This window comes from Vulpes lagopus, chromosome 19, assembly GCF_018345385.1.
Source record: "Vulpes lagopus strain Blue_001 chromosome 19, ASM1834538v1, whole genome shotgun sequence".
NCBI lineage: Eukaryota > Metazoa > Chordata > Mammalia > Carnivora > Canidae > Vulpes > Vulpes lagopus.
This window is the reverse complement of record NC_054842.1, coordinates 12,581,154-12,606,128: the sequence shown is the minus strand read 5'-3', so window position 1 is coordinate 12,606,128 and position 24,975 is coordinate 12,581,154. Positions and strand designations below refer to the sequence as shown.

The 24,975-nt window shown below is 41.9% G+C and overlaps 2 protein-coding genes across 3 annotated transcripts in view; one reads left to right on the top strand and one right to left on the bottom strand.

The window, feature by feature from the left end:
- The window catches only part of CMTM7 (CKLF like MARVEL transmembrane domain containing 7), a 63,738-nt gene extending 62,145 nt beyond the window's left edge, over positions 1-1,593 (top strand). For both annotated transcript variants that reach the window (XM_041733962.1, XM_041733959.1), the window contains one exon: positions 560-1,593. In XM_041733962.1, coding sequence (XP_041589896.1) covers positions 560-573 — 14 coding nt within the window. In that variant the 3' untranslated portion in view covers positions 574-1,593. The remainder of the gene's footprint in view (positions 1-559) is intronic.
- On the bottom strand, positions 1,574-23,877 carry CMTM6 (CKLF like MARVEL transmembrane domain containing 6). Its single transcript, XM_041733963.1, has 4 exons — positions 23,637-23,877; positions 13,581-13,757; positions 7,792-7,890; positions 1,574-4,337 (listed from the first exon to the last, which is right to left on the bottom strand). The coding sequence occupies exons 1-4, from the start codon at positions 23,772-23,774 to the stop codon at positions 4,203-4,205; spliced, it is 549 nt and encodes a 182-aa protein (XP_041589897.1). The 5' UTR covers positions 23,775-23,877; the 3' UTR covers positions 1,574-4,202.
- Between the last annotated feature and the right edge of the window lie 1,098 nt (positions 23,878-24,975).

The following is a 24,975-nucleotide window of genomic DNA, read 5'->3' as shown; positions in this document are numbered from 1 at the left end:
AATTATGGCGTATTCATTCAATGGAAGACCAAGTAGTAGTTAAAATGAGTGAACGAGAGCTGCGTCCCATAAATTACAAAATACTACTGATTGAAGAAAGCAATCTATAAAAGGAGAAATAGAGCATAGAGACCACGTCACACATTGCTTATGGACACATTTCTATAGAGAGCACAGAGGATAAAGCAGGAAAGACAGCCATCAAATGCAAGGTAATGCTTGCCTTTGGAAAAGTAAAAAAGTAAAATTCGAGGTGGTGGTACTTCAAAAGTGAAACTTCATTTTGTTTTAAACAAGGTCCTTTAAAGAAAATATGGTTAATAAAAGCTATGATCTACTAAAGCTGGGCAGTGCCTTCAACAGGGTATGATCTCCTGTGCTTCCAGTGCCTATTTCAACAATTAAAAGTAGCCAAATGCGAAGATCTCAGGAAACAATACTTCCCTTCTTTTATTAAAGCAATTTGCTACGGTACACAGTACCGTACAATTATTATTTAGTTCAAGCATCGAAAAGTGTTCGTTTTTCTATAATCTCTTCCCTTCGCACCTTTGGACAGGGTCGTGCAAGTGAACGATGCCTGGAGATATTGCCTCCATCTTACTCTACCCTAAAGGGTCAATCCTAAGAACAAAAACTCACAGCAGAAGATGGATGGGCAGAAAAACATGGGAAGAGTCTTGGTCCCTGCAAATGCCAATGAGTCACTGAACTCTGACAGTCACAGAACTGCCCTACCTTCGTTTCTTAGGAAACAAATTTTCCTTATTGCTTAAGACCTATTTAAATTAAGTTTTCTGGGATGCCTGGATGGCTCAGTAGTTGAGTGTCTGCCTTCAGCTCAGGGTGTGATGCTGGAGTCCTGGGATGCAGTCCCGCATCTGCTGCCTGCAGGGAGCTGCTTCTCCCTCTGCCTATGTCTCTTCCTCTCTCTGTGTGTCTCATGAATAAATAAATAAAATCTTAAAAAAAAATGAGGTTTTCTGCTCCTCGCAGTTGACTGCACATGATACACAATGCTATCAAAACAAAATACAAAACTCTGAAGAATGTACAGATTCCAGTGAATTCCTAATGACTATAAAGATCTTGTTATTCTTGTACAGACTGGAGGCAGGAATTCTGCAGACGACACAAATAGTTGTAAGCTTGACCAGAACTACCAGAGTTTTGCTTCACACTTTCCTAGTCACTGGACAGTCTGAAAGAGAATGTGCCTCTTTTGTTTTTAGCATTGTGTGGCCACATTGAGAGATGGGATGGGCGTGTCTCAATTTGCTTCTCTGCAAGTATTTCAAATTGTTTACTCCCTAACATTCCTTTGTGACTCTTCAATATATGGCTCCCTGAAAACAGTTTGGATGGGTACTCCATCTTGGCAGCAAGAGCGGCAGCCCCTGGGAAAGAAGTGGGTTCATTTCTTTTCTACCTGTGCCCCACACCTGGGCAGACTCACACAACTCAGTCTCCTACATAGGGACTTACCCAGGGTTGTAGAGCCAACTCCTAGAACTCTGGAGAAAGTTTTCATCTCAGCATCAGGCTTCTGTAATAATAATGAAACAACTACAAAGGCGATTAAATGGATTTATTTAAAAAGAAGACTACAAAATTTGCCAATGAGAGAGATTAAAAAAAAAAAAAAGACCAAGGATTTAAACTGATAAATACAAAAGCAATTGGCTATAAACAATGTAAAAATACATTTCCCAGTCCCCAAATAGAACATAATTTAAGTACAATTATAAAAATTTTTATTCTGTGTGCATTTCCCTTATAATTTTTAAGAACCATTCTAAACAGTTTATTTGTATAAAATATAACAAATGTAACATGGCTGTTAATAAAAAATTATGTTAAATTTCAGTTTACTGAGTGTGTCCTTTTTTGGACATAGAAGGGGTTTTGGTCCCAAGATCTCCTTAAACTTTTTATTTTCTACATGGTCTTTTCACTCTTGTTCCTTCTACAACAGAAGAGCAAGGCTAATCAGTCATGGGTCCCCTAAAAAATAGAATGAAGAAAAGTTCTAGAGTGACCAAAAATACTAGTGAATATATTATCTTTCTGAAAAGGGAAGAGTTAAGTGGCAGTGAAGAGGTCCACTTCTGCCTCAGTGAAACAAAAGGAAGCAAAGCCTCTGAGCAAGCAGAGGTGAAGCTCAATGCCAACGTGCTGTACGTGTGAGGCCGGCTCGGATATATCCATCAAACTCAACTATGCCCATGCACATATATGGGGGGTTCCCTGAGGTAGCCCAGATGCTTTTTTGTGACACCCAGCCAGGTCTACATGATATTTAAAATGACAGTGGTGTATAGTTAGATGTGAAATTCCAGAACCTGCCAACCAGAAGCTAGTTATCTTGTGCTACTCTTTATTCTTGAACCCCAGAACCAGGCTACTTCTCCTCACTTCAATGGTGTGCCCAGTAAAAACAGCATCAGTGATTGGTTTCATTATCTCCCAAGGAGGTAGTGGTGACAGCATCACTAGCACTAGCTAGCATCCATGCTCTGGTACAAATGAGGAAGGTTCTGAGTCAGCAAGACAGAGCAGAAGCTGTGTCTGGCCATAATGATGAATTCTTACAACCACATCTGCCACATCTAAAACGCACAAATGAGAATTTTAAAAAGGATAAGGTCATTAACTTTTCTCACTGAAAACATGATTCCGCTCCTTCAGATAGAAAACCCTGGGAGACCTCCACCAAAGTCCTGAAGTACTGACGCATGGGCTCATTGTCTTAATACTACACTGAGTCGAAAATGGAAGAGGAGTACAAGAAAGGTCTACGAAGCAGTTGGTCAGAAAGGTCCTATCTCAAGTGCCTTGTCTGGCTGGCCCTAAGACGGCCTGCCAGCAAAGAGACAACTCTTCCAAACCATCAGAACTAGGTATGAAGTGTCTCTTGAGAATGGTTAGACTGCTTCCTTATACCATCATCAGTATTAACCTGGGCAGGATCTGCTAGATGCTTACTTTCTTAAGAAAGTCGTCTTCAAAGAGAAGTTATAGTAGTGCCCAAGGTGGGAACAAGAACCCTAAAGATCCCACTACATATTCTATGCGATTAAAAGGGCCCCAAATTTTGGACCACATAGAGACCCCTGCCATCAAGCAAGAGTCAGAGCTAGAGGTTCCACTGCTGTCGGATGATGAAGTGTACAGACCATGTGGGTAAAGAGAGTAGAAGGGAGAATCTCAAATAGATGTAAAAATCAACGGCTGGGGTTTTAAAAAGAGGGAAGGCTTCAGAGAAGACACTGAACAGGACCCGCAGAGCTGTATTAACTTCAGTAGAAATAACCACATGCCAGTAGGGAAATGGATCAATTTCTAACTCATAGTATGAACTTCTCTCTTCAGACAGTGGTAAGTGGTTGAAACCTGTTTTTATAATTACTTTCCATGTATTGCACAAAAAGTGTATCTTTTTTATCTTTGGTCTCTAGCCATGAGAGTTTCTTCCATTTTTTTGTGTTATATACAATTGTTCTCTCTTTTTTCTTTTTTTTGCTTATTAACAACAACCAAAGTGCAGTATAAACATGGGGTTTATGATGTTGTTGCTCTTATACATATAAAATACCAACACCTTTCATACAGTTTCTATTAGGCTATAAAGGGTCGCAGAAAGAATTAATAATTATCCTAAAATGTTACAATGTAATTTTAAGACCGAGTAAGATACAGTAAAACCTGAGTATTATATTTTTAAGGAAAAAAAAGAACCTAGACCAACATTTTAAATAGTGATCTCTTCAGTATACATTGAATTTTATCTGATATCAAAAAAACCTACCTAAGCAAATTAATTTAAGAATAAAACAATGTCTAAATCAATGAACTTAATCATGCTGGCTGTATAGCGTAATTTGATAGCTAGGCCAACAATGATGACAGAATAAATTCTCATCAGTTGAGCTATGTGATTTAAAGAAACAACTGTCCTCAATTCCAAAAACAAAAACAGAACCATTTCAAGTGACAGAGGTTTTAACATTATTTTTTTAAAAAATTTTTAAACCCCAAAACTCCCTGGCCTAATTTGTGGTAACTGACACACTGCCTTCTTGCCCTTCCCCTCGCTCTCCAAAAGAAGTGGTTTAACAATTAGACAAATTCTCCATGAGCTTCGGCCAGGGCTCAGGTGCCATGCAGTCAATACCTTATGTAACACCCGGTCTCTTGAGTCCTTAACCATTAAGGGGTTCTGTGAGGCCCCCTGGCCTGGTAGCCTCTGGTTTCCTAGCCTGGGACTCCCGTCGTTTCCAAATGAACACAATGACAACGTCACACAGGAACATAATACTTGCTAGAAATCCAAAGACCTGAGAAGAAAGAACAAGGGTTATATGACAGATTTTGGAATATAATATCACATTTTCTACTTGGCTCTGAGAGTGTTTTATACAAGCAAGGTGATTCATCAATTTTATCTTATACACATTCTTCTTCTTTTTTTAAAAATATTTTATTTATTAGAGAGAGAGTGTGTGTGCAAAGAGAGAGAGAGAGAGAGAGAGCTCGCAAGGGTACATGAGGGGGCAGGGGAGAGGGAGAAGCAGATTCTCTGCTGAGCAAGGAGCCCAGCACGGGGCACAATCCCAGTACCTGAGCTGAAGGCAGATGCTTAATGTCTTAATTCAGGCATCCCTATCTTATACACCCTATTCTTAACCTTAGTAATAAAGTACTTTTTCAGGTCATTAAAAAAAAAGAAGTTACAAAAAAAAAAAAAAACCCTAGAATAATGGCTATTAGTTGACGTTTCATAAAATAGAGATGTCTCGTTTTGCGTGTGCATGTGTATATGTGGGATGCCAATCTGTGAAACTAAGGTTAATAGATGAAAAACAAAATCCTATAAAATGATACAAAACACAAGATTATTAGCAATGGTTAGACTGATCCACAGGGGAGGTAAAGGAAATATGTGAGTAGGGAGCTGAGCATAGGTGAAAATGGCAAGAAGAAATCAATAACAATTGATTGATCAACAGAAATTCTATTTTGAAGATACTTTTAGGTTAAATTACCTAAAAATATTTTCCAGTTAATTGTCACACTATAATGACACAGCAACATGACACCACTACCTACTTCCTCTTCCTTAAATCACTTCCTTATTGTACTCTTCTAACATATGATCAAACATTCTGAGAATTCTGTCAAGAAATCTTCACTAAGCAAAACCAGGAAAGAAATGGGGTCAAAGAACTGCTCTATAAAAAGAGAAAACTGATGTAGGTAATGGCTAAAATCCCTTCCACATCTAACATCCATCTCTCCATCATTTTTTTTTAAGATTTTATTTATTTATTCATGAGAGACACAGATACAGAGAGAGGCAGAGACACAGGCAGAGGGAGAAGCAGGCTCCATGCAGGGAGCCCGACGTGGAACTTGATCCCGGGTCCCCAGGATCACACCCTGGGCCGAAGGCAGGCGCTAAACCGCTGGGCCACTGGGGCTGCCCTCTCCATGATTTTTATTTATTGTTTTTTAAAATTTCTTTTAGTTTTTATTTAACATACAGCATAATATTAGTAATACTAGTTTCAGGTATACAATATAGTGATTCAGCACTTCCAGAGCTCATCAGACAAGTGCATTCACTCATCCCCATTGCCTATTTAGCCATCACCCAACCCACCTCACTTCAGTAACCAGCAGTCTGTTCTAGATTTTTAATATTTTGTTGTAGTTCGCTCCACTCTCTTGACCCTTCACATCCAACCTTTCTATCCTAAAGAATACATTCTGCTACATCTCACTGTAAAGCAAACTGAACTCCAAATGTCATTAATTCACCCCAATAGCCCCAAAACATCCAACTGATATTTAATTACCATCCCACATCTCCAAACCCAAGTCACTTCTCCCCTCTGGAGGCTTTATTTTGGCATGATGGTGTCTATCACCTTATTTGCCTGGGAAACATTTTACATGCTTTAAGGACAGTCCAGACATCACTGTGTCTGTGAAGCCATCCCTGACCTCCTGGAGAGCCCCAGTCTACACAGGGCCCTCTACGCCATACCATCCAGACAAATCATCTTCCAGATCTGTTGCTCACATACTTGACAATTTTTTTTTAATGGACTCCCTCACTCGTTTAAGTCTGTAAATTTTTTCATAATTTAAATAGTTGTAAAAGGTAATTTCCAGCATATTATAAATACTGAGTTTTTAAACTACCAGTCATTCTTAAATATATCCAATTAAATCTAAATACTGTTAATAATCTAATACATCACCTAATTATAACACACAAATAACCTGTGTTTTAATAGCTGGGAATTTCATGCCATACTCTCTTTCCCCTTCAACTCAACTTTCCTCAACTCTATTTCATTTCCTCCAAGGATATTATTTTATTTTTTAAGGATATATTTCTTTATTTTTGAGAGAGAGAAAGAGAGTGCACAAGCGAGCTGAGGGAGGGGCATGGGCGGGAGAGGGAGAATCTCAAGCAGACTCCCCGCTGAGTGCAGAGCCCAAGGTAGGGCTTGATCTCGTGACCCTGAGATCATGACCTGAGATGAAATCAAGAGTTGGTCTCTCATCTAACTGAGCCACCCAGGCAACCCTCTCTAAGGATTTTATAATAATATATTTCCATACCTCAAAACATTTTACTGATCACCCTATCATACTACTCTGCAATAAAAATATGTATACAGACTGAAATTAACCATAAGGGTCTATTAAAACTTTGACTTTTCTCTTCATGTACCATTGATTCATGTGCACATGCATAAATATTACTTCTTGCCAGAATGAGTCAAGGTTCCCCATTAATTTGTTTTGTTTTATACAGGTTTTACATGTGTGCTAACCATGCTCACATGAACAGGTGAAGTCTCTGAACTCCTTTTGAGTTTTCTGTAATTAAAAGTAGTTTAATGATTTTAATGATCTAATAGCTGACAAGTCAATTAATTATAAGTTCAGTTTTGTCATGAATAAAGTATTAATTGGAACCCAGCTGACTTGGAAGAGGATGAATCACTCAGTTATCAGCTGTTCATGTTCACAACACTGGTACCAATTCAGGTGCATGATCTTTGATTTGTAATTCGGAAATCCAAAAAGCTACAAAAATAAAGCTTTCATAATTTACTTGGCTAAAAAGTGGCATGAAGTATAACTCCTTCCAGTCTTTATCCCTTTTAGTGTGAATATTCAAGCTTCAGAAATATTAACATGCTGGATTACAGGGTGCTGCTCCAGGCCCTCTGAAGGTGTCATATAATATTAGTACATGTGCAGTGCTACTTTTCTAAAAACCAGAATATTCTGAATTCAATAAATAAATACATACATACATACATAAATCTGTCTCCTCCCCCCCAAGGATTTCGGATAAAAACATTTACTTTTCCATTTATTATCTCTCTTTTATTATAAAGGTAGAACCCTTGGATCATTTCTCCTATGTGCTTTCTACACCTAGAAAAGCATGTGGCATGTAGGTATGTTTTTGCTGGACTGCAAAGTAGAAAAACATACAATAACCAAAGTCAATACTACCACTTCCATTAGCAGTGACGCATGCATATGTAGAGGAAAGGGGGTTTTATTATAAATTCTAAAGACAGGTTCTAGGTTTCTAAGGCTATCATATTTATTTGCTCTTAGGTCCTCTATTCAAAATTACACTAAAAAATAAATTACTAAACAAACCACTCTCCCACACTGTATCACCTGTCAAGTACTTTCAAGTTCCATATTTCTAAGGAAAAAAAACTTAAGCAAGGCTTCAAAATACAAGGTACTCACGGATGCAGCCATCTCAGCTTCTGTTCTGTCATGTGTGGAAACGAAAATGATGGATGCCAACAAAAACACACATCCTGTTCCCAAAGTAATATAAAAGTCCTAGAACATGTGCATAAAGAATACCATATGGTTAGGTTGATAGAAACAATAGCTTTTGTTTTTTATTTTTTAAAAACTTTAGTGACACAGTTTTTTCTTCATATAGCCCAAACCAACACACTTCAGCTTCTTTAAAAAAAAATTTTTTTTTTTATTTGACAGACAGAAAGCAAGAGAGCATAAACAGGGGGAGAGAGAGAGGGAGAGGGAGCAGCAGGCTTCCTGCTGACAAGGGAGCCTGGCTTGGGGCTCGATCCCAAAACCCTGGGATCATGACCTGAGCGAAGGCAGACACTTAACTGACTGAGCCACCCAGGCACCCCATGCTTCAGCTTCTCAAGTCTGGAATTGACGAACACCACTGTAAAGGAACACTATCCACACTTTGGACAGGTGTATTCAGAGTATGTCACAAGATAATCTTTTAATAAAAGCAGTTCCCCAAAAGGTCGTGTATGTGTGTGTGTGTGTGTGTGTGTGTGTGTGTGTGTTCTAGGATACATTAAAATGATCAAACCCAAAGGTTTATTAAATCCCATCTTACATGGGGTGCCTGGGTGGCTCAGTCTGTTAAGCGTCTGCCTTCGGCTCAGTTCATGATCTCAGGGTTCTGGGATTGAGCCCTACATCGGACTTCCTGCTCAGCAGAGAGTCTGCTTCTCCCTCTGCCCCTCCCCCTGCTTGTGCTCTCTCGTCCTCTCTTAAATAAAATCTTTTAAAAAGGATAAAAAAAAATCCCATCTTATTTCCAGCAAAAAAAAAACAAAAACCAGAAACAGACTTTTCTTCTCTTTCAAAGTATAGATGGTCCCTGACTTACAATGGTTCCACTTATGATCTTTAACTTTACAATGATGCAAAAATGTTACATATTCAGTAGAAACTGTACTTCAAACTGTGAATTTGGATGCTCCCTCAGGCTAGTGCTGTGTGGGACGCTTCTTCATCATGATGCTGCACAGTGGCAGCAGTTCCTGGTCAGCCACCGATCACAAGATTAAACAACCGGGGTACACTGACAATCCTTCTGTACCCACATGGCCATTCTGTTTGTCCCTTTCAGTATAGTATCCAATTACATGAGTTAACACTTTATCATCAAATAGCCTTTGTGGTAGATGATTTTGCCCAACTGCAGGCCAATATAAGTGTTCTGAGCACACTGAAGGTAGGTTAGGCTAAGCTATGATGTTCAGGAGGCTAAATGTATTAAATGCACTTTTAATTTACAATATTTTGAACTTATGATGGATTTATCAGGATGTAACCCATTGTTAAGTTGAGGAAGATCTGTATTCTATGCTACGATGGCCTCTCTGAGAGTACTTCAGTGCTTTGAAAGCACTCTGGAAAAGAATCAGAAGAACCACCTGTCATTAACTACATAAAATGATGCCAATAGTATGTTGTTAAGAAATGTAAGCTTTCTGCAAGAACATATTGCTTTCAATTGTTCCAAGTGACTAACCCAAAATGAGCTTGTATGATATGAGCTTATCTACTCTATAAAAGCTTCCATATCTCCTCAAAATGCGGTTCATGACGTGAAGTTCTTCATGGGTTTCCCAGGGCTCTCTCAGGTATAATCTTGTAAGGCTTCTCTCAGTTGCCAACTGAAACCAGTGCTTGACATGCACACTTGATTCAGAGGAGAAGCTGGTAAAACTGGCCTTTCCAAAAGGTTTTAAGTCTGATATTTTCAGAGTTTTCTGAAAACCCATCCAATACAGAATTCCTATGTTGTCGATTGTGTACTTAACATTTCTAAAAAAATAAATAAGAGATTTTCTCTTCACTTATACAAAAAGTGTTTTTCTGCAATACTTTATTTTTCATTCCTTCAAATGTTATTTTTTTAAAGATTTTATTTATTTATTCATGAGAGACACAGAGAGAGAGGCAGTGACACAGACAGAGGGAGAAGCAGGCTCCGTGCAAGGAGCCCAATGTACGACTCGATCCCCAGACCCCTGGGATCACGCCCTGAGCCAAAGGCAGACGCACAACTGTTAAGCCACCCAGGTGTCCCTCAAATGTCATTTCAAATCTGTGACGCACAAATAAATTTCCATTTACTAGTATCTGGACTACATTCAAGGAGGTATCAAACAAGGCAACCATTTTGAGACCGAATAATGTGGTGTTCAATAAACACAGGTTCCAGAACCAGACTATCTGAGTTCAAATCCCAGGACAATACTTCTTGGCTCTATGACTCTGAATTCATTATTTAACATCTGTGTGCCTTAGTCTCTTCATCTGCAAAATAGGAGTAAGAGCAGTATCTTCACAGGTGTTTCTAATGGTGCTTAGATCAGTGCCAGGCACACAGTAAATGTTCCATAAGTGTTGACTGTTGTTACTCCCACAGACTCTGAGCCACAACAGCATGGGATAGAAAAGATTCTCCCTTCAAAAAGCTTATTCTGGGATCCCTGGGTGGCGCAGTGGTTGGCGCCTGCCTTTGGCCTAGGGCGCGATCCTGGAGACCCGGGATCGAATCCCACGTCGGGCTCCCGGTGCAATGGAGCCTGCTCTGCCTGTGTCTCTGCCTCTCTCTCTGTGTGTGACTATCATAAATAAATAAAGATTAAAAAAAAAAGCTTATCCTTTCCCCATGTCCCCCCAAACATCACCACCACTACCCTCTCACAATATTTTCTGTAAAGCAGAAAACGTCTCTGACATTAAAAAGTATTTAAGTACATTAATAGGTCAAGAATAAAAGTGATTTTTAAGCCTTTCAAACAAACATGAAATCCTTACAATGTTAGGTGAAAATTACAACATATCTGACTATGACTCTTAATCACCTATAAACAGACACAAAAGATCCAAAAGAAGTATAGTAAAATATTTACAAAAGCTGTTTTAGAATGAAATGACTGATTTATTCCCTTCCTCCAGCATTTCAGGATCAGTACTAACTCTAACTAAAAAAAAAAAAATAATTCTTAATTGCTCATTTGATATAATAAATGTTTTACATTTTGTTTAGTTTAGAAAAATACTCTAATATTGTTTCTGGCCAAAAAGATAAATGTTCTTAAACACTACAGATGCAGCACTGAAGTAAAAACTGAACATTTCTAAAAATATTTTTATGGATAATGATACTGTTTTGCTGTTGAGAGCTAAGAAACTGAAAAATAAATTGTCTTTAATGTTTAAAATACAAATTTATACACGGGAACTGCAAATCAAGCAGCTCAGATACTAGTAATTTTTTCACTTTTCCAAAAATCTTACCGCATACTTCTGTGTATGCGGTAAAAGGGAAAAATTTACAAAGATTAAAACATAATTAATAAAAATTCAAAGGAATTCTCTGCAACCTCTTAATATGCATTTCATACAATAAATGGGTTCTGCTACTGTCATCATTATATGGAGATCCCTGAGGTGATGCCATTTGCCATGACAGAATGGAAAGTTGCTAGGGTGCTGGTTCTAGGAGGATTTGGAGGAGTCCACAGAATGGACTGCAGAATGTTGAGGGCTCTCCTGGGTTCCAGTCTCTATTTATTTTTACGCTACCTGTGTAACTCTGGACAAGGTCTGTAACCACCCTGAACCCAAATTTCCCTACCAGAAAAATGGGAGCATTACAGCATGAGGATTTTAAATCCCAGCATGTAAACTGTCTGGTCCAAGTCCACGCTGAGAGCTGCTATTATCTAGAAGGATAACGAGACATATATTGGCTCATATATTGGCTATACCAAGAGCGGCAGGTATGTGCTCATCAAAGGCTTGGTGGATGTGATTTAGACCCGACCTATTTTTCAAAGTTATTTTTATACCTGCTGTGGTATCAACTTTTTTTTTTAACTTTTTAATTTTTAAACTTAAGATAATTCTGTATGGATTCTTATAGCACAAGATTTATCTTTTTTAATTTTTTTTATTTTTTTTAAGATTTTATTTACTTGTTCATGATAGACAGAGAGAGAGAGAGAGAGAGAGAGAGGCGGAGGGAGAAGCAGGGAGCCTGATGTGGGACTTGATCTTGGGTCTCCAGGATCATGCCCTGGGCCAAAGGCGCTTAAACCGCTGAGCCACCCAGGCTGCCCATAGCACAAGATTTAAAAGGTACTAAAGGGTATACAGAAAAAAGTCTCTCAGGTGTATATTAGTATGTGACTCAGTGCTCACTTCTCAATTTAAGAAACAGAATCTGGGCAGCCTGGGTGGCTCAGCGGTTTAGCGCTGCCTTTAGTCCAGGGCCTGATCCTGGAGATCCAGGATTGAGTCCCATGTTGGGCTCCCTGCATGGAGCTTGCTTCTCCCTCTGCTTCTCTCTCTCTCCTTCCTGAATAAATAAATAAAATCTTTTTAAAAATTTAAAAAATAAAAATAAAAAACAGAATCTTACTGCTGCTTTGTATTGATCTTGTTATTCCTTGTTCTTTTTTTTTAATTTTTTTTTTTTTATTTATGATAGTCACACACAGAGAGAGAGAGAGAGAGAGAGAGAGAGGCAGAGACACAGGCAGAGGGAGAAGCAGGCTCCATGCACCGGGAGCCCGACGTGGGATTCGATCCCGGGTCTCCAGGATCGCGCCCTGGGCCAAAGACAGGCACTAAACCGCTGTGCCACCCAGGGATCCCTATTCCTTGTTCTTAATAGTTAAAAATTTACCCTCATTTGTATCTTTTCCCTCAGAGACATGAGTGCTTTCATATGTCAACCCTGACATGTACAATTCTTCACACACTACTTCACACTACTGTTAACTCCAACACTACGGAAGAAGGAAACTGTTCAGTTCTTTCTTCTTTAAGTGTGGAAACCATGTGAATCATTTCATGTGTCATCTCACAAATCCACACTATACTCAAAGACACGTGCCAACAGACTGTCTTTACAAAGTTATGCATCGTTGATTCTGTGAAAAGAAAATTCTCATGTACGCTTTCATTAAAAGGGAAATTTCCGAACAATGAATTCAACAGATGCCTTAATTCACTCACTAATAACTTCTTTCATAACACACACACAAAAAAATCAAAACAAAATAGGTAGAATTACATGGCATTTTATTTTAAAAGCTCCAGAAATATATCACATTAGTTCATCAAACTCTCTAGAGTCTAGTGTAATGCCTGGTGCAGGACAGGTGCACAATGAACCCATAAGTGACACTTGGAAATGTGAGAGGTCAGAAGTGACAAAAATCTTAGTTTTTAAAAAATACCTACAGTGAAGGAGATGGAACCACCAGTAACTGAAAACTCCTGACAACATTTGTCACTCCCTTCCTGATTTCACTTTCCCCCACGACAACCCCACTTGGTAGGAAAAATGGAGTTGCTCAGGGGCAGAGCTGGAACAATGGAGAGTGTCCTACTCTCCAAAGTTTTAAGAGTAGTGCTTTTAAAACTCAGTAGCGTGAGTTTTAAAAGCATTACTAGTCTAGGGATGCCTGGGTTGCTCAGTGGTTGAGCGTCTGCCTGTAGCTCGGAGCGTGATCCCAGGGTCTTGGGATGGAGTCTCACATCAAGCTCCCTGCAGGGAGCCTGCTTCTCCCTCTGCCTATGTCTCTACCTCTCTATCTCCATCTCTCATGAATAAATAAAATTTAAAAAAAAATAAAATAAAAGCATTACTAGTCTGAATAACAGAACTTCACAACATTCCAAAAGAGCTATGTTCTTTGTAAAGGGATTCTCTTTTTTTCCATGCTTACCGACTGCTTGACTTTGTCAGGATCGACTTGGTTGTAAACTGGAGTGCAGTACACAATCAGGATGAGGAGACTCAGAAGAAAGGCACTGCAGCTTACAAATTCAAAAAAGTAAAGTCCTCCACACAAAGTACACTGTGACACGACTTCCTCGCAGATAAAGGCCAGCAGCGAAAACAGCTACAAAAGAAACAAAACCGTTTACTCAAGTGTTTTCCCACAGAAACCACCAGTATTCAGAACACACCTCTGTTCACTCAGCTCTCTGTGAGGTGGAGACCATGGCAAACAAGACGACCGAACAGGTCTGATCTCTGTAGAACTGAACAGTCTGGTTGCCTTGAAGGGAATTCAAGTCCACAAATAGTTAAGTATCGGGTGCTAAATGCTAGAGTCGGGGGAAAGACAGGACATTGCTGGGAAAGCACACAGGAGGGGCCCTCAAGTAGAGGGGTCAGGAAAGACTTGCTGGAGGAAAGCTGAGACCTGATGGACAGGAGGTCAGTTTTGGGGCTAAAGGACGCGAAAGGAGCTCCAGGCAGAGAGGCGGTGCACAGAGAGACCTGGAGGCGAGAGCACCTGGCATCCTCTCACCCTGAGGCACAAAGAGATCCCACCATCCCCAGCTGCACCATGAAAGCAAGTTGGGTCGACATGGTTCAAGCAGCCAGTGTGAAGGAAGGGGATGGCAGTGTGAAAATGATGAGACAAGAGGCAAGTAGAGGCTCGATCTAAATGTCCTCTTTTACTAGTTTAAACAAGTCTGGATGTAAAAGGTTGTAAAGCAAAGGGGTGACACGTTCAGCTTCATGCTTTTAGTAGGTCTCCCTGGCTACATACAGCATAGAGAGGGGGCTGGGGGAAGGGCAAATCTTGGGGAGGACATCCAGTCGGGAAGCTGATGAAGGAAACCAGGGGAGGGCAGTGCTCAGGGTAGTAGTGGTAATGGAGAACAGCTCATGCAATCACTATAAGATGCATGTGACAGGAGCGCTTATCAGGACGGATACCAACAGCAGGAAACAACAGACTTGAATGAACACTTTTATTTTATTATTTTTAGAAAATTTTTTATTTATTTGAAAGATCGAAAGAGCACAAGCAGGGGGAGCGGCAGAGGGAGAGGGAGAATCAGACTCCCCACTGAGCAGGGAACCCAATGCAGGGCCCCATCCCAGGATCCTGAGATCATGACCTGAGCCGAAGGCAGCCGCTTAACCAGCTAAGCCACCCAGGTGCCCCCACTTTATTTTAACCTAAAGCAAAAAGGCACATTTATTCACCAATCTTTTGAAATAGGGCTTTTCTCTGAGTTTGAGCCTGCTGATTGGAATTCCACATCACGTTTCCTCCATTAATCACTTTTGTCGTCCAGAATTACCACTTGCAGACTAATGTTTAGATGGAGTGGTGCAAGACCCCGGACACTTGAGAAGCCGAGTGTAGAATCCTTCTAGGTCTGGACTAGTTTTACTAGCCCTTTATGGTTACCTTGCTCTTACTTAAGTGCACAGGAAATATTTTAGTAATTTATTTTTCAGACTTTCAAAGCATTCAATTTAGCTTTCACAGAAACAATTCCTTTTCACATTCAATTTCAGTCTGTGTAATATTTAATTCAATGTTTGGCCATTAAAAGTATAATTGGCAGCCATGGGAATAACCCAATTTGATTCACAGCAGAAGCAAGTGTTCACCAGTGCTAGACAGGCGTGGGTCAGAATGCCGTGCACTGAATGGACAATGGTAAAATCTAGTTAATTTGGCAACTCAATTAAATGCAAGTGGGAGGGATCCCTGGGTGGCGCAGCGGTTTGGCGCCTGCCTTTGGCCTAGGGCGCGATCCTGGAGACCCGGGATCGAATCCCACATCGGGCTCCCGGTGCATGGAGCCTGCTTCTCCCTCTGCCTATGTCTCTGCCTCTCTCTCTCTCTCTCTGTGACTATCATAAATAAATAAAAAAATTTAAAAAAAAAAGAAAATAAATGCAAGTGCGATTTAATGGCACTCCCACTGCTGTATATATGATCCTAATATACAGGGGCTTCACTGCAGAAAGAAGAGTCAGGTTTGTTTGTTTGTTTTTCTTTTTTTTTAAGAGGTGAGGATGCTAGGAAGAGAATACATTACGTTTCAAATGTGCTGTGTATGAGGGAGTCTGTGAAGGAGTTAAGGGAGGTGTCTAGGAAGCAAAAGGATATACAGGTCTGCAGCTCAGGGGAGAGGTCTGGGGTGGAGATGAAGTCGTGGGCATTGGCCAGTGAGATCCCCCAGAATGAGGAAAGCCAGCTTTATGCAGAACTCTGAGCAAACCCAAAATTTAAAGGATGTGTGGAGGGGGTGACACCAGCAAAGGACAATTAGGAGCAGCAGTCCAAGGAGGTACTAGACCAAGGAAAAAGTATTACTACCAAGAGAAAGTAATGATGGGTAAAGAACGCTACTTAGAGGTCGGGAAAGAACAACAGTGACACACTGACGTCAGACTGAGCTCCAAGAAGGTTGCCGGTGACCTCAGCAAGCCTGTTTCAGTGGAGTCAATCAACCAGGCAGGCTGAGGTTACAGTTCTGTATAGTGGGAAGAGAGGGGAAGACAAAGTAGTGGGATAGAGCCAGCAGAGTCAAGAGGTATAGACTGGGAAAAGTGGCCAGATAGAGGAGTAGTGGACAGGGTAAAACGGAAGGGAATTTCAAGATGGGAGAGAACTGACAATGATTAAACACTGAGGCAGAAACCAAGAAGAGTGAAGAGTGAGTCTAAAGATGAGGACGAAAAGAGGCTCTCTCTAGGTAGGATTCAGGGCCCAGGTTTGGAGGTCTTTAGAAATAAGAAGGAAGAGAGAGAAAAGAGAGGTTCACTTGGGCAGTTTGTGTGGGTTTTATGAAAGCCAAGGGAGTTTCCTTTGAGCCTTAAGACCATCAAAATGACTGGTGACCTAAATCAAAGCCTATCGGGAAATGCCATATTGCCCCCCAGAACAGAAGGAACCAGATACAATCCTGACAAGAGTGCTACCAAAATCAGCAGATACACTGCATGTTATAGATACTGCCCTACAAAATACTTTTTAAAAAAGATTTTATTTATCTAAAGAGAGATAAAGTGTGAGTGGGAGAGAGGCAGAGGGAGAGAGAGAATCTCGAGCAGACTCCACAGTAAGTGCAGATTGACTCAGGGCTTGATCCCACAACCCTGAGATCATGACCTCAGCTGAAACCAAGAGTCAGATGCTTAACCAACTGAGCCAACCAGGCTATAAAATATTTTCATCAAACAGAAGTCAATGGTATACCACTCTGGACAATAGAGCAGCTTCTTAAAAACTAAACACACAACTGCTAGATGGCCTGGTACCATATTCACATATTCTGTATACGACCAGGAGAAGTGAAAACCTAGGCCTGTCCTAAAAGTAAGACATAAAATAGTCCAGCATATTCCAAACAACCTCCTTCAGACAGATGTTAGGTTAGGTAAGGTATTCCCAATTATTACACCATAGAATACAAAGTGACACACCAAGACAAATCCCAGAAAGTCATTGCATAAAGATACTTCTTTCATCGTCTGTCATTATAATTATGGGATGAGTTTTTACATGAGTACAGTATAAGATGCTAAATGTCTAATATTCCATTTGCTTTATTCTTGCCTCTATGTTAAATCTTAGCCAACATTTAGGAGTTTTCTCTATGAGAAATCTGCAAAATATACCTCAGGTATATACATGCCAATTAACTGTGAGAATATATCAGCCTAAAACTCTAAGTGGGGTCTGAGAGTATTTGATCTTGAGCCATTCCTATCCCAATAATTAGACTGTCAGGAACACTCATCTGTGTAGGCCATATAATAATCGAATCTTTTCTGCAGAGACACAGACTGCTTTTCTATTCTCAGTAAGAAAGGGGCAGGATCCATCTCAGCCAGCAGCAATCAGTGTCTTTACTACCAGTCCTGTTCCAAACTTATCAACAGGAGTCCTTCTTACTGACCTGAAGCCTCAGAGCAGTATTGAGAGGCAGATTCTGCACGGGCCTCCTAAGAGATGAAAGGGTATGATATCAAGTTTGGACATGCACTAGTTCCGATTTCCCATTAAAAGCCAAGAAATCAGCACTACAAACTATATTCCATATGAAGTTTTCTCCTGACTCCCCATCTGTCTGATGCTCTGAACCTTCCTGTATCATCTCCCATAGCACTATTAGTATCTTTAAGTGGTGCACCTGAAACTAATATATGTCTATTATACCTCAACTAAAAAGAAAAAAAAAACTTTTTAAGAAATGCATTTGAGGGGCAGCCCTGGTGGCTCAGTGGTTTTGTGCCTGCCTTCAGCCCAGGGCCTGATCCTAGAGCCCCAGGATCGAGTCCTACATCCTACGCTGGGCTCCCTGTATGGAGCCTGCTTCTCCCTCTGCCTGTGTCTCTGCCTCTCTCTGTCTCTCTGTTTCTCATGAATAAATAAAAATATTTTTAAAAATGCAATTGAGTATTATGTATCAACACTGTAATACGTATAGGAACATGTACTGACAGGGCAATAAGATCAATGTATAAGAAACAATAAAAAAAATACACTCATAATTGACCATCCATTATATGTAGATTCAAGGAATCTCAGGAAAATGCTCCAATCCACCTATACTAAAATAGAATACGCGGAAAAGTAAGACTCAAAGCAGGGCCAAGAGATACATAGGATCTGGATAGGCAGAGAACATTCCAGGTGGAGGACAAAAAAGAACAGATTCATGAAGGCAAGAATTTGCATGGTAAACCCCACAGGGATAATGTAACTGACCTGAGTGGGCAGTGATCATGAAAATGTTTAAGGAGCCGGGTGTGCTTATGTGATGATCAGGCCAGGGAGTGTAGACTTCTGGATGAAAGCAACAGGGACTGCCTGCCTGGTTTAGCTGGTTAGAAGACAGGAGGAGCAGAGCACTGGGTGGGGCCTGAAAGAATATCACAACTCAGGAGTAGGAGAGAAAAGAGCAACTCACACCTGACAAGCAAGTCACAGGCGGTCTAACACTTCTTAGGAAAACTCCTTAATAAGCGAGTGAATACATTCCAAATCATTAATCTAAACAGTGATGGGGTGGTGGTGGTGGTGAAATATGGCTTATTTTAATCATATTCTCTAGTTTCTTTTTCCTAGTTTCTTATATATATTTTGGTAAACAAATGCTTTTTTGTATTAAAAAAAATTGAGTGTGAAAATTAAGGAAAGGAATAATTTCAAGAAATGGGTAGTCACCAGCATTAAATACCAAGTGGTTAAGGATAAGAAAAGAGGTAAGGTCGCTGGGGAAGGAGATCGTGATTAATGTTAAAAGTAAGTTCAAAGGCTCAATAATTATTTTCTGGTAAATGGTTTTACTCTCCAGTAGCATGAAGACCTCACATTAAATACTGCTAATGACTATGAAGCGAAGAAGTACACCCAATGCAACTGCTTCTAATGACGTAAACTTTTACTCAAACAGATCTATGGGAATCTGCCTTTGGGACTTGGGAGGTCCCTGGAGGGCAGAGTCTCCCACCTTTGTGTCTACAGGTGGTGGAATGAATCTCTGACAGGCCAGGTCCCACACTGGCCAGGCATAGCCCCAAAGCCAGGCCTCCTGACTCCTACAGCATGCTTGTTCCCCTTCTTGAACACTGTTTATTAAGCTCATTTTACAACTATGTGTGTTTGTGTAGGTTTCCCCTTAAGACTGGATTTTTAAGTTACGATCAGAGTTTTGTGCATTTCCCCTTTTGCTGCTAAATTTTACATTAAAACCAATCTGCTAGGGTCAACACATTTGGGGAATCTTAGTGACTAAAATGTGGCTTACTCACAGTTCTGGTGATTTAAACATTGAGTCCCCTGTGTCTCTCTCTTCATTTCAGTTTCACTACCCCTTCTGAAACATTAGTCTTCTTAAATTAACAGTCGTTATATTAAACACAAAGTCTCCATCGTTGGTCTTTTACAGTCTACTACTAAAACATTTCTTATAAAAAGAATTTTTTAATGCTTACCATTCATTATAGGGCCCCAACTACAAAATTATATTAATTTGTGAATTAATGAACTTGCTACTAAAACCTGCGGTCCTACGTAAGGTCCAAGTAAACAAGTCTGGCAGGCTGCAGTTAGGCCAGGCCTCCTGTACCTTAGGCAAATATTTACTCTCACAAAGGTTCAAAGATCGAATTTGCTGACATTATGGATCTTCCTCAAGGTTAAAGACAGAGCATTTCAATTTAATACAGATCAATTTTCACATTGAAATAATGAAAAGATCACCAATATAAGATAAACTGCTTATCAGTGATTTGTTTCTTGGCACTTACAGAGTAACATTATTTTAAAATTTAATAAATCACTGGTGAATTCTAAATCAAACTGCTTGCCTGAGGAGTCATTATTATCACAGTACTGTGCGGCCACCAGGATATTCAACTGGTACCATAAACACATATGTCAGCTTGTGTTACAAGAATATTACACATATTCAGATCATTGTATCAGCTTACCAGCAAGGAATTTGGTTGCCCAATGTCAATTTTTCCCTGAAATAAAAAAAAAAAACTCCTCAAAATAACAACAAAAACTTCACACACACACCACACACACACATATATGTGTGTGTGTGTGGTGTGTGTGTGTGTGTGTGTATATATATTTGCATAGGGGTGTGTGTGTATACATATATATGTGTATATATATTCACCAGGACCAATCTAAGGATAAAATAAACTGATAAATAAATAAACTGCATAAAAATTTAGGACTGCAATGACTCCTTATGCTTGCATTCCCAGCTAAGTATTTCTTCTCCAGTTCTGGAAGGTCAGATGGTAGTTACGGGATACTTTTGTTTTGGACAAGCCTTTGACAAAATTAAGGTTTTATCTGAATGGCAGTAGACACAGCTACATAATTGCAAGAGTACATAACTCAAGAGCTGGTTATGCTCTTTTATCTCTAACCTCTCCTTCTGTTTATAGGCTCAACTCTCTGTTTGGTGTTCAGCTCTGTGCCAGAACATTCCACAGAGCCTCAGAAGTTTGTAAAAATCTTAAAGAGTGAAAAGAACCTCAGAGGAAATCCAATTCAATCTTTGGATTCTAAGAAATTTCCTAAGAATGCAGAGTCTGATTTTTAAGTTTTAGAGTAAGGTTCTTTCTCTTTTGGGGTTTTGAGAATTTGATAAGATTTATGGGTCTAGAAAAATATACCCAAACACAGATATGTACCACATTTTGGATAAAATGTTATAGGGTTTGCATGTCCCTGGTTAAGTACCTCCTCTTCTGATTAGGGGTAGAAACCCCTAGTACATACATTACAGTTGTTTCTTTATTAGAGCTCTGCAAATCTACTTATTAAAAAAAAAAAAAAAGTTACCTAGAGTAAAATAACCTAAAGACATAACATGTCTTAAGGCAAAGAATACTATGCCCTGTTGTTTCAGACTGGATGAGAGTTTTAATTTATTTCATTATAACTTCCTTGGGACTTTCTGGGTAACTCCCGTAATATACACTATTATGAAAAGACAGAGGCCATCAATGAAACAAAGTAGGAAATAAAAGACAACAATCAAAATGGAAAGCAATAATGAAATATGTTTAAAAAATCTATATTGAAGAAAGCATTCTTATAACATTGCAAGTTCCCCATAAATAAGCGCACACCTATTTTACTGCACTGTGCTTTACTGCACATTGCAGATACATTTTTCAAATCGAATGCTTGGGCAACAATGAGTCAAGCAAGTCTACTGGTACCATGTTTCCAACAGCATTTGCTCACTTCATGTCTCTGTGTCACATTTCAGTAATTCTTGCAATATTTCAAACATTTTCATTTTTATTATATTGCTATGGTCATCTGATAATGGATTACAACTAGCTCAAAGCTCAGAAAATGGTTGGAATTTTTTAGTGATAAAACATTTTAAATTAAGGAGCACCTGGGGGGCTCAGTCTGATGAGCATTTGACTCTTGATTTCCGCTCAGGTCATAATCTTCTGGTCCTGGAATTGAGCCCGCAACAGGCTCTGAGCTCCACATGGAGTCTGTTTGTCCCTCTTCCTCCTCCTCTGTTCTGCGCCCCCTGCTCATGCTCTTTCTCTCAAATAAACAAATAAAACTTTTTTTAAAAAATTTAAAAATATATATTTTAAATGAAGGTATGTACAATTTTTAGACATAATGCTACTGAACAGTTGACAAACTACAATATAGTGCAAACATAACTTTTATATGCCCTGGAAAACCAAAACATTCATCAGACTCCCTTTATTGCACTATTCGCTTTGTTGTGGTGATCTGGAACCCAACCTGCAATATCTCCGAGATAAGCCTGTAAGGAGATTTCAAGAAGACACTTAGTTTTTATCCTATCCCTCTTTCTCCTTCTGGTATGAGGGAGAAAAAGCAGGAACAGTCTACCAATCCTTGCAAGGCAAATTCATTTCCCCCTCTTCTCCACATCCAAGTAAAAAGTCTATACCAAAATTTCTGGTTGTATTCTATTTCAAGGATATGGAACTACCGTTTATTAAACTAAAGTAATGAGAAATTTTACTTCAGCTTTGCTATTTCTGATTAGAAAGGAAAAACAGACAACTCAAAGAGAAATTTAACAGGCAGGACACCAATACTGATGATGTCTGTAGAGCAGCAAGAACACTTAAGATACAAACACTGATCTTTTCTGTTCTAAAGAGCTCTGCTATTTGTGTGGAAACATTTTAGCTCAGAGCAGAGGAGCACCACTGTCATCTCAAAGTCCTGTTAGAACTGACAAGAGAACAGAAAGATGCACTTCTGGGTAGAAGGAACAGATGTTACAAAGGAAGAAGGGCAGGAGGGAGCCCCTGATGCCTGGTGACAACTGAAAGACTGCCAGTATGGAACTCCCTAAAAGGAGACTGGAAAGATAGGCAGAGCCAGACCCTCTCCGGCTCCATAGGCCACACTGTCACCTGCCCCCCAGTGATTTCCAAACTATTCCTAGATGTGACCATTTCGACGACCAGAAAGTACTACCAGTTTTCTGACAGCTGTTTTCGCATTTAATAAAAGTAGGTCATCTGAGTTCTAAGAATAAGTTCTGGTTATCGGAGTTCTAAGAATTTAAGTTCTTCCCAAGGAAACCAACTGGTTATTTTTACTCGAGATGACTAAACAAAAAAAAAAAAAAAAAAGCAAAACCAATTTTCCCTCTTGCAGAAAATGATGTCCACAGTTGGTTAAAACAGAACACTGGAGGTCAATATGTGTGTAATTTGAGTTAAAATTCAAAGATGTTTTGTTATTTTTGCTAGGGGGCTTACAGGACCTTTACTGCCCAAAGTAAACGAAAACTCAGTGAAATTCAGAGAGGGGTAAACCATGCCCTACTTTTGCTACCTGCACACAAATACGAGCTGTGCTTTTCACCGTGTACTTCGTACACACATATTGCTCTTTCGGAAGTAATTCTTTTCCAGTCAATATAAAACCTGTGGGAGACAGTTTATGGGATACACCCATCTCAATGCCGGAGTCTGGGTGCAAAAATCGAACTGCCCCCACACCCCCAAGCACCACCACGGGCTCGTACCGGGAAAACCCACAAGAACCAGAGAAAGATAAACAAAAAGCACTTAGTACAAATACAGGCACTCTGGGCGATAAGGCAGGGTATCAGCTCCGAGAGGAGACCAAGGTCGCAACAGAGGGAGAGAAAGAAGTCGAAGCGGTGGACCTGGGCTTCCGACGCGTTTCCTGGACCCGCGGACCTCGCTCGGGGGCCCTGGGTAGTCCTCAGGGACCCGCGGGGGGGACCCTGGGGTGGAGCGGCAGCCCGGCGGCGGGAGGGAACGCCCCCCTTCCCAGCGAGAAAGAAGGAACTGGGGTGTGGAAACTGCCGCTTCCTGAACAGCCAGGTCAAGGAGAAGCGGCTCGGCAGCCTCCCAAGCCCGCAGGCCGGCGGTCCCGCGGCCAGACCCCCGCCCGCCCCGCCCCGCCCCCGGCCCGGCTCGCCCACCCCGGCCGCGGACGTACCAACTGCAGGACTTTGAACGCGAGCCGAGGCAACCGAAGCCGGCCCACGGAGAAGTAGGCGGCGAGGCCGCTCCGGGCGCCCCTGGCGGGGCCCGGGTCCTCCTCCGTGGTGGGGCCGTACACCGCTCCATTCTCCATGGCCCGGAACGCGGTGCCGCAGAGCCGACGCCGCGGACTTCACCGACTCCGGAGGACCACCGGGAGGGCCGTCACTTCCTGGTCTCCGCCCACGCTTCCGCCCCGCCTCCGCTCAACTCCGCCCCGCCTTGCCTCCCCGCCTTGCCTCCGCTCTAACTCCGCCCCCTCTGGTCCGCTCAACTCCGCCCCCCCTGCTCCGCTCAACTTCGCCCCCCTTGCTCCGCTCTAACTCCGCCCCCCGCCTTGCCTCCCCGCCTTGACTCCGCTCTAACTCCGCCCCCCCGCTCCGCTCTAACTCCGCCCCCCCGCTCCGCTCAACTCCGCCCCCGCCTTGCCTCCCCGCCTTGCCTCCGCTCTAACTCCGCCCCCCCGCTCCGCTCTCTAACTCCGCCCCCCCGCTCCGCTCTAACTCCGCCCCCCGCCTTGCCTCCCCGCCTTGCCTCCGCTCTAACTCCGCCCCCCCGCTCCCCTCAACTCCGCCCCCCGCTCCGCTCTAACTCCGCCCCCCCGCTCCGCTCAACTCCGCCCCCGCCTTGCCTCCCCGCCTTGACTCCGCTCTAACTCCGCCCCCCCGCTCCGCTCTCTAACTCCGCCCCCCCGCTCCGCTCTAACTCCGCCCCCCCGCTCCGCTCAACTCCGCCCCCGCCTTGCCTCCCCGCCTTGACTCCGCTCTAACTCCGCCCCCCCGCTCCGCTCTAACTCCGCCCCCCGCCTTGCCTCCCCGCCTTGCCTCCGCTCTAACTCCGCCCCCCCGCTCCCCTCAACTCCGCCCCCCGCTCCGCTCTAACTCCGCCCCCCCGCTCCGCTCAACTCCGCCCCCGCCTTGCCTCCCGCCTTGACTCCGCTCTAACTCCGCCCCCCCGCTCCGCTCTAACTCCGCCCCCCCGCTCCGCTCAACACCGCCCCCGCCTTGCCTCCCCGCCTTGCCTCCGCTCTAACTCCGCCCCCTTGCTCCGCTCTAACTCCGCCCCCCGCCCCCTCCTCCGCTCTAACTCCGCCCCCTTGCTACGCTCTAACTCCGCCCCCGCCCCCTCCTCCGCTCTAACTCCGCCCCCTCCTCCGCTCTAACTCCGCCCCCCCGCTCCGCTCTAACTCCGCCCCCTCCGCCCCTGGGGCGCTGTCCTTAGCCACTCCTCAAACTTCCTAAGGATCTGTGGAGAGACTTGCGCACAAAGAGAACAGCGTGTCCTAACGCCGGAGT

What these genes read in the sequence shown, in the direction of transcription:
- CMTM6 (XM_041733963.1), bottom strand. Translation starts at nt 23,774, where the DNA reads ATGGAGAATGGAGCGGTGTACGGCCCCACCACGGAGGAGGACCCGGGC. An exon ending in CGTTCAAAGTCCTGCAGTTG is followed by an intron (nt 13,758 to 23,636) that starts GTACGTCCGCGG and finishes TTTCTTTTGTAG; the next exon opens with CTGTTTTCGCTGCTGGCCTT. An exon ending in AAGCTGAGATGGCTGCATCC is followed by an intron (nt 4,338 to 7,791) that starts GTGAGTACCTTG and finishes CTTTCTTCTCAG; the next exon opens with GTCTTTGGATTTCTAGCAAG.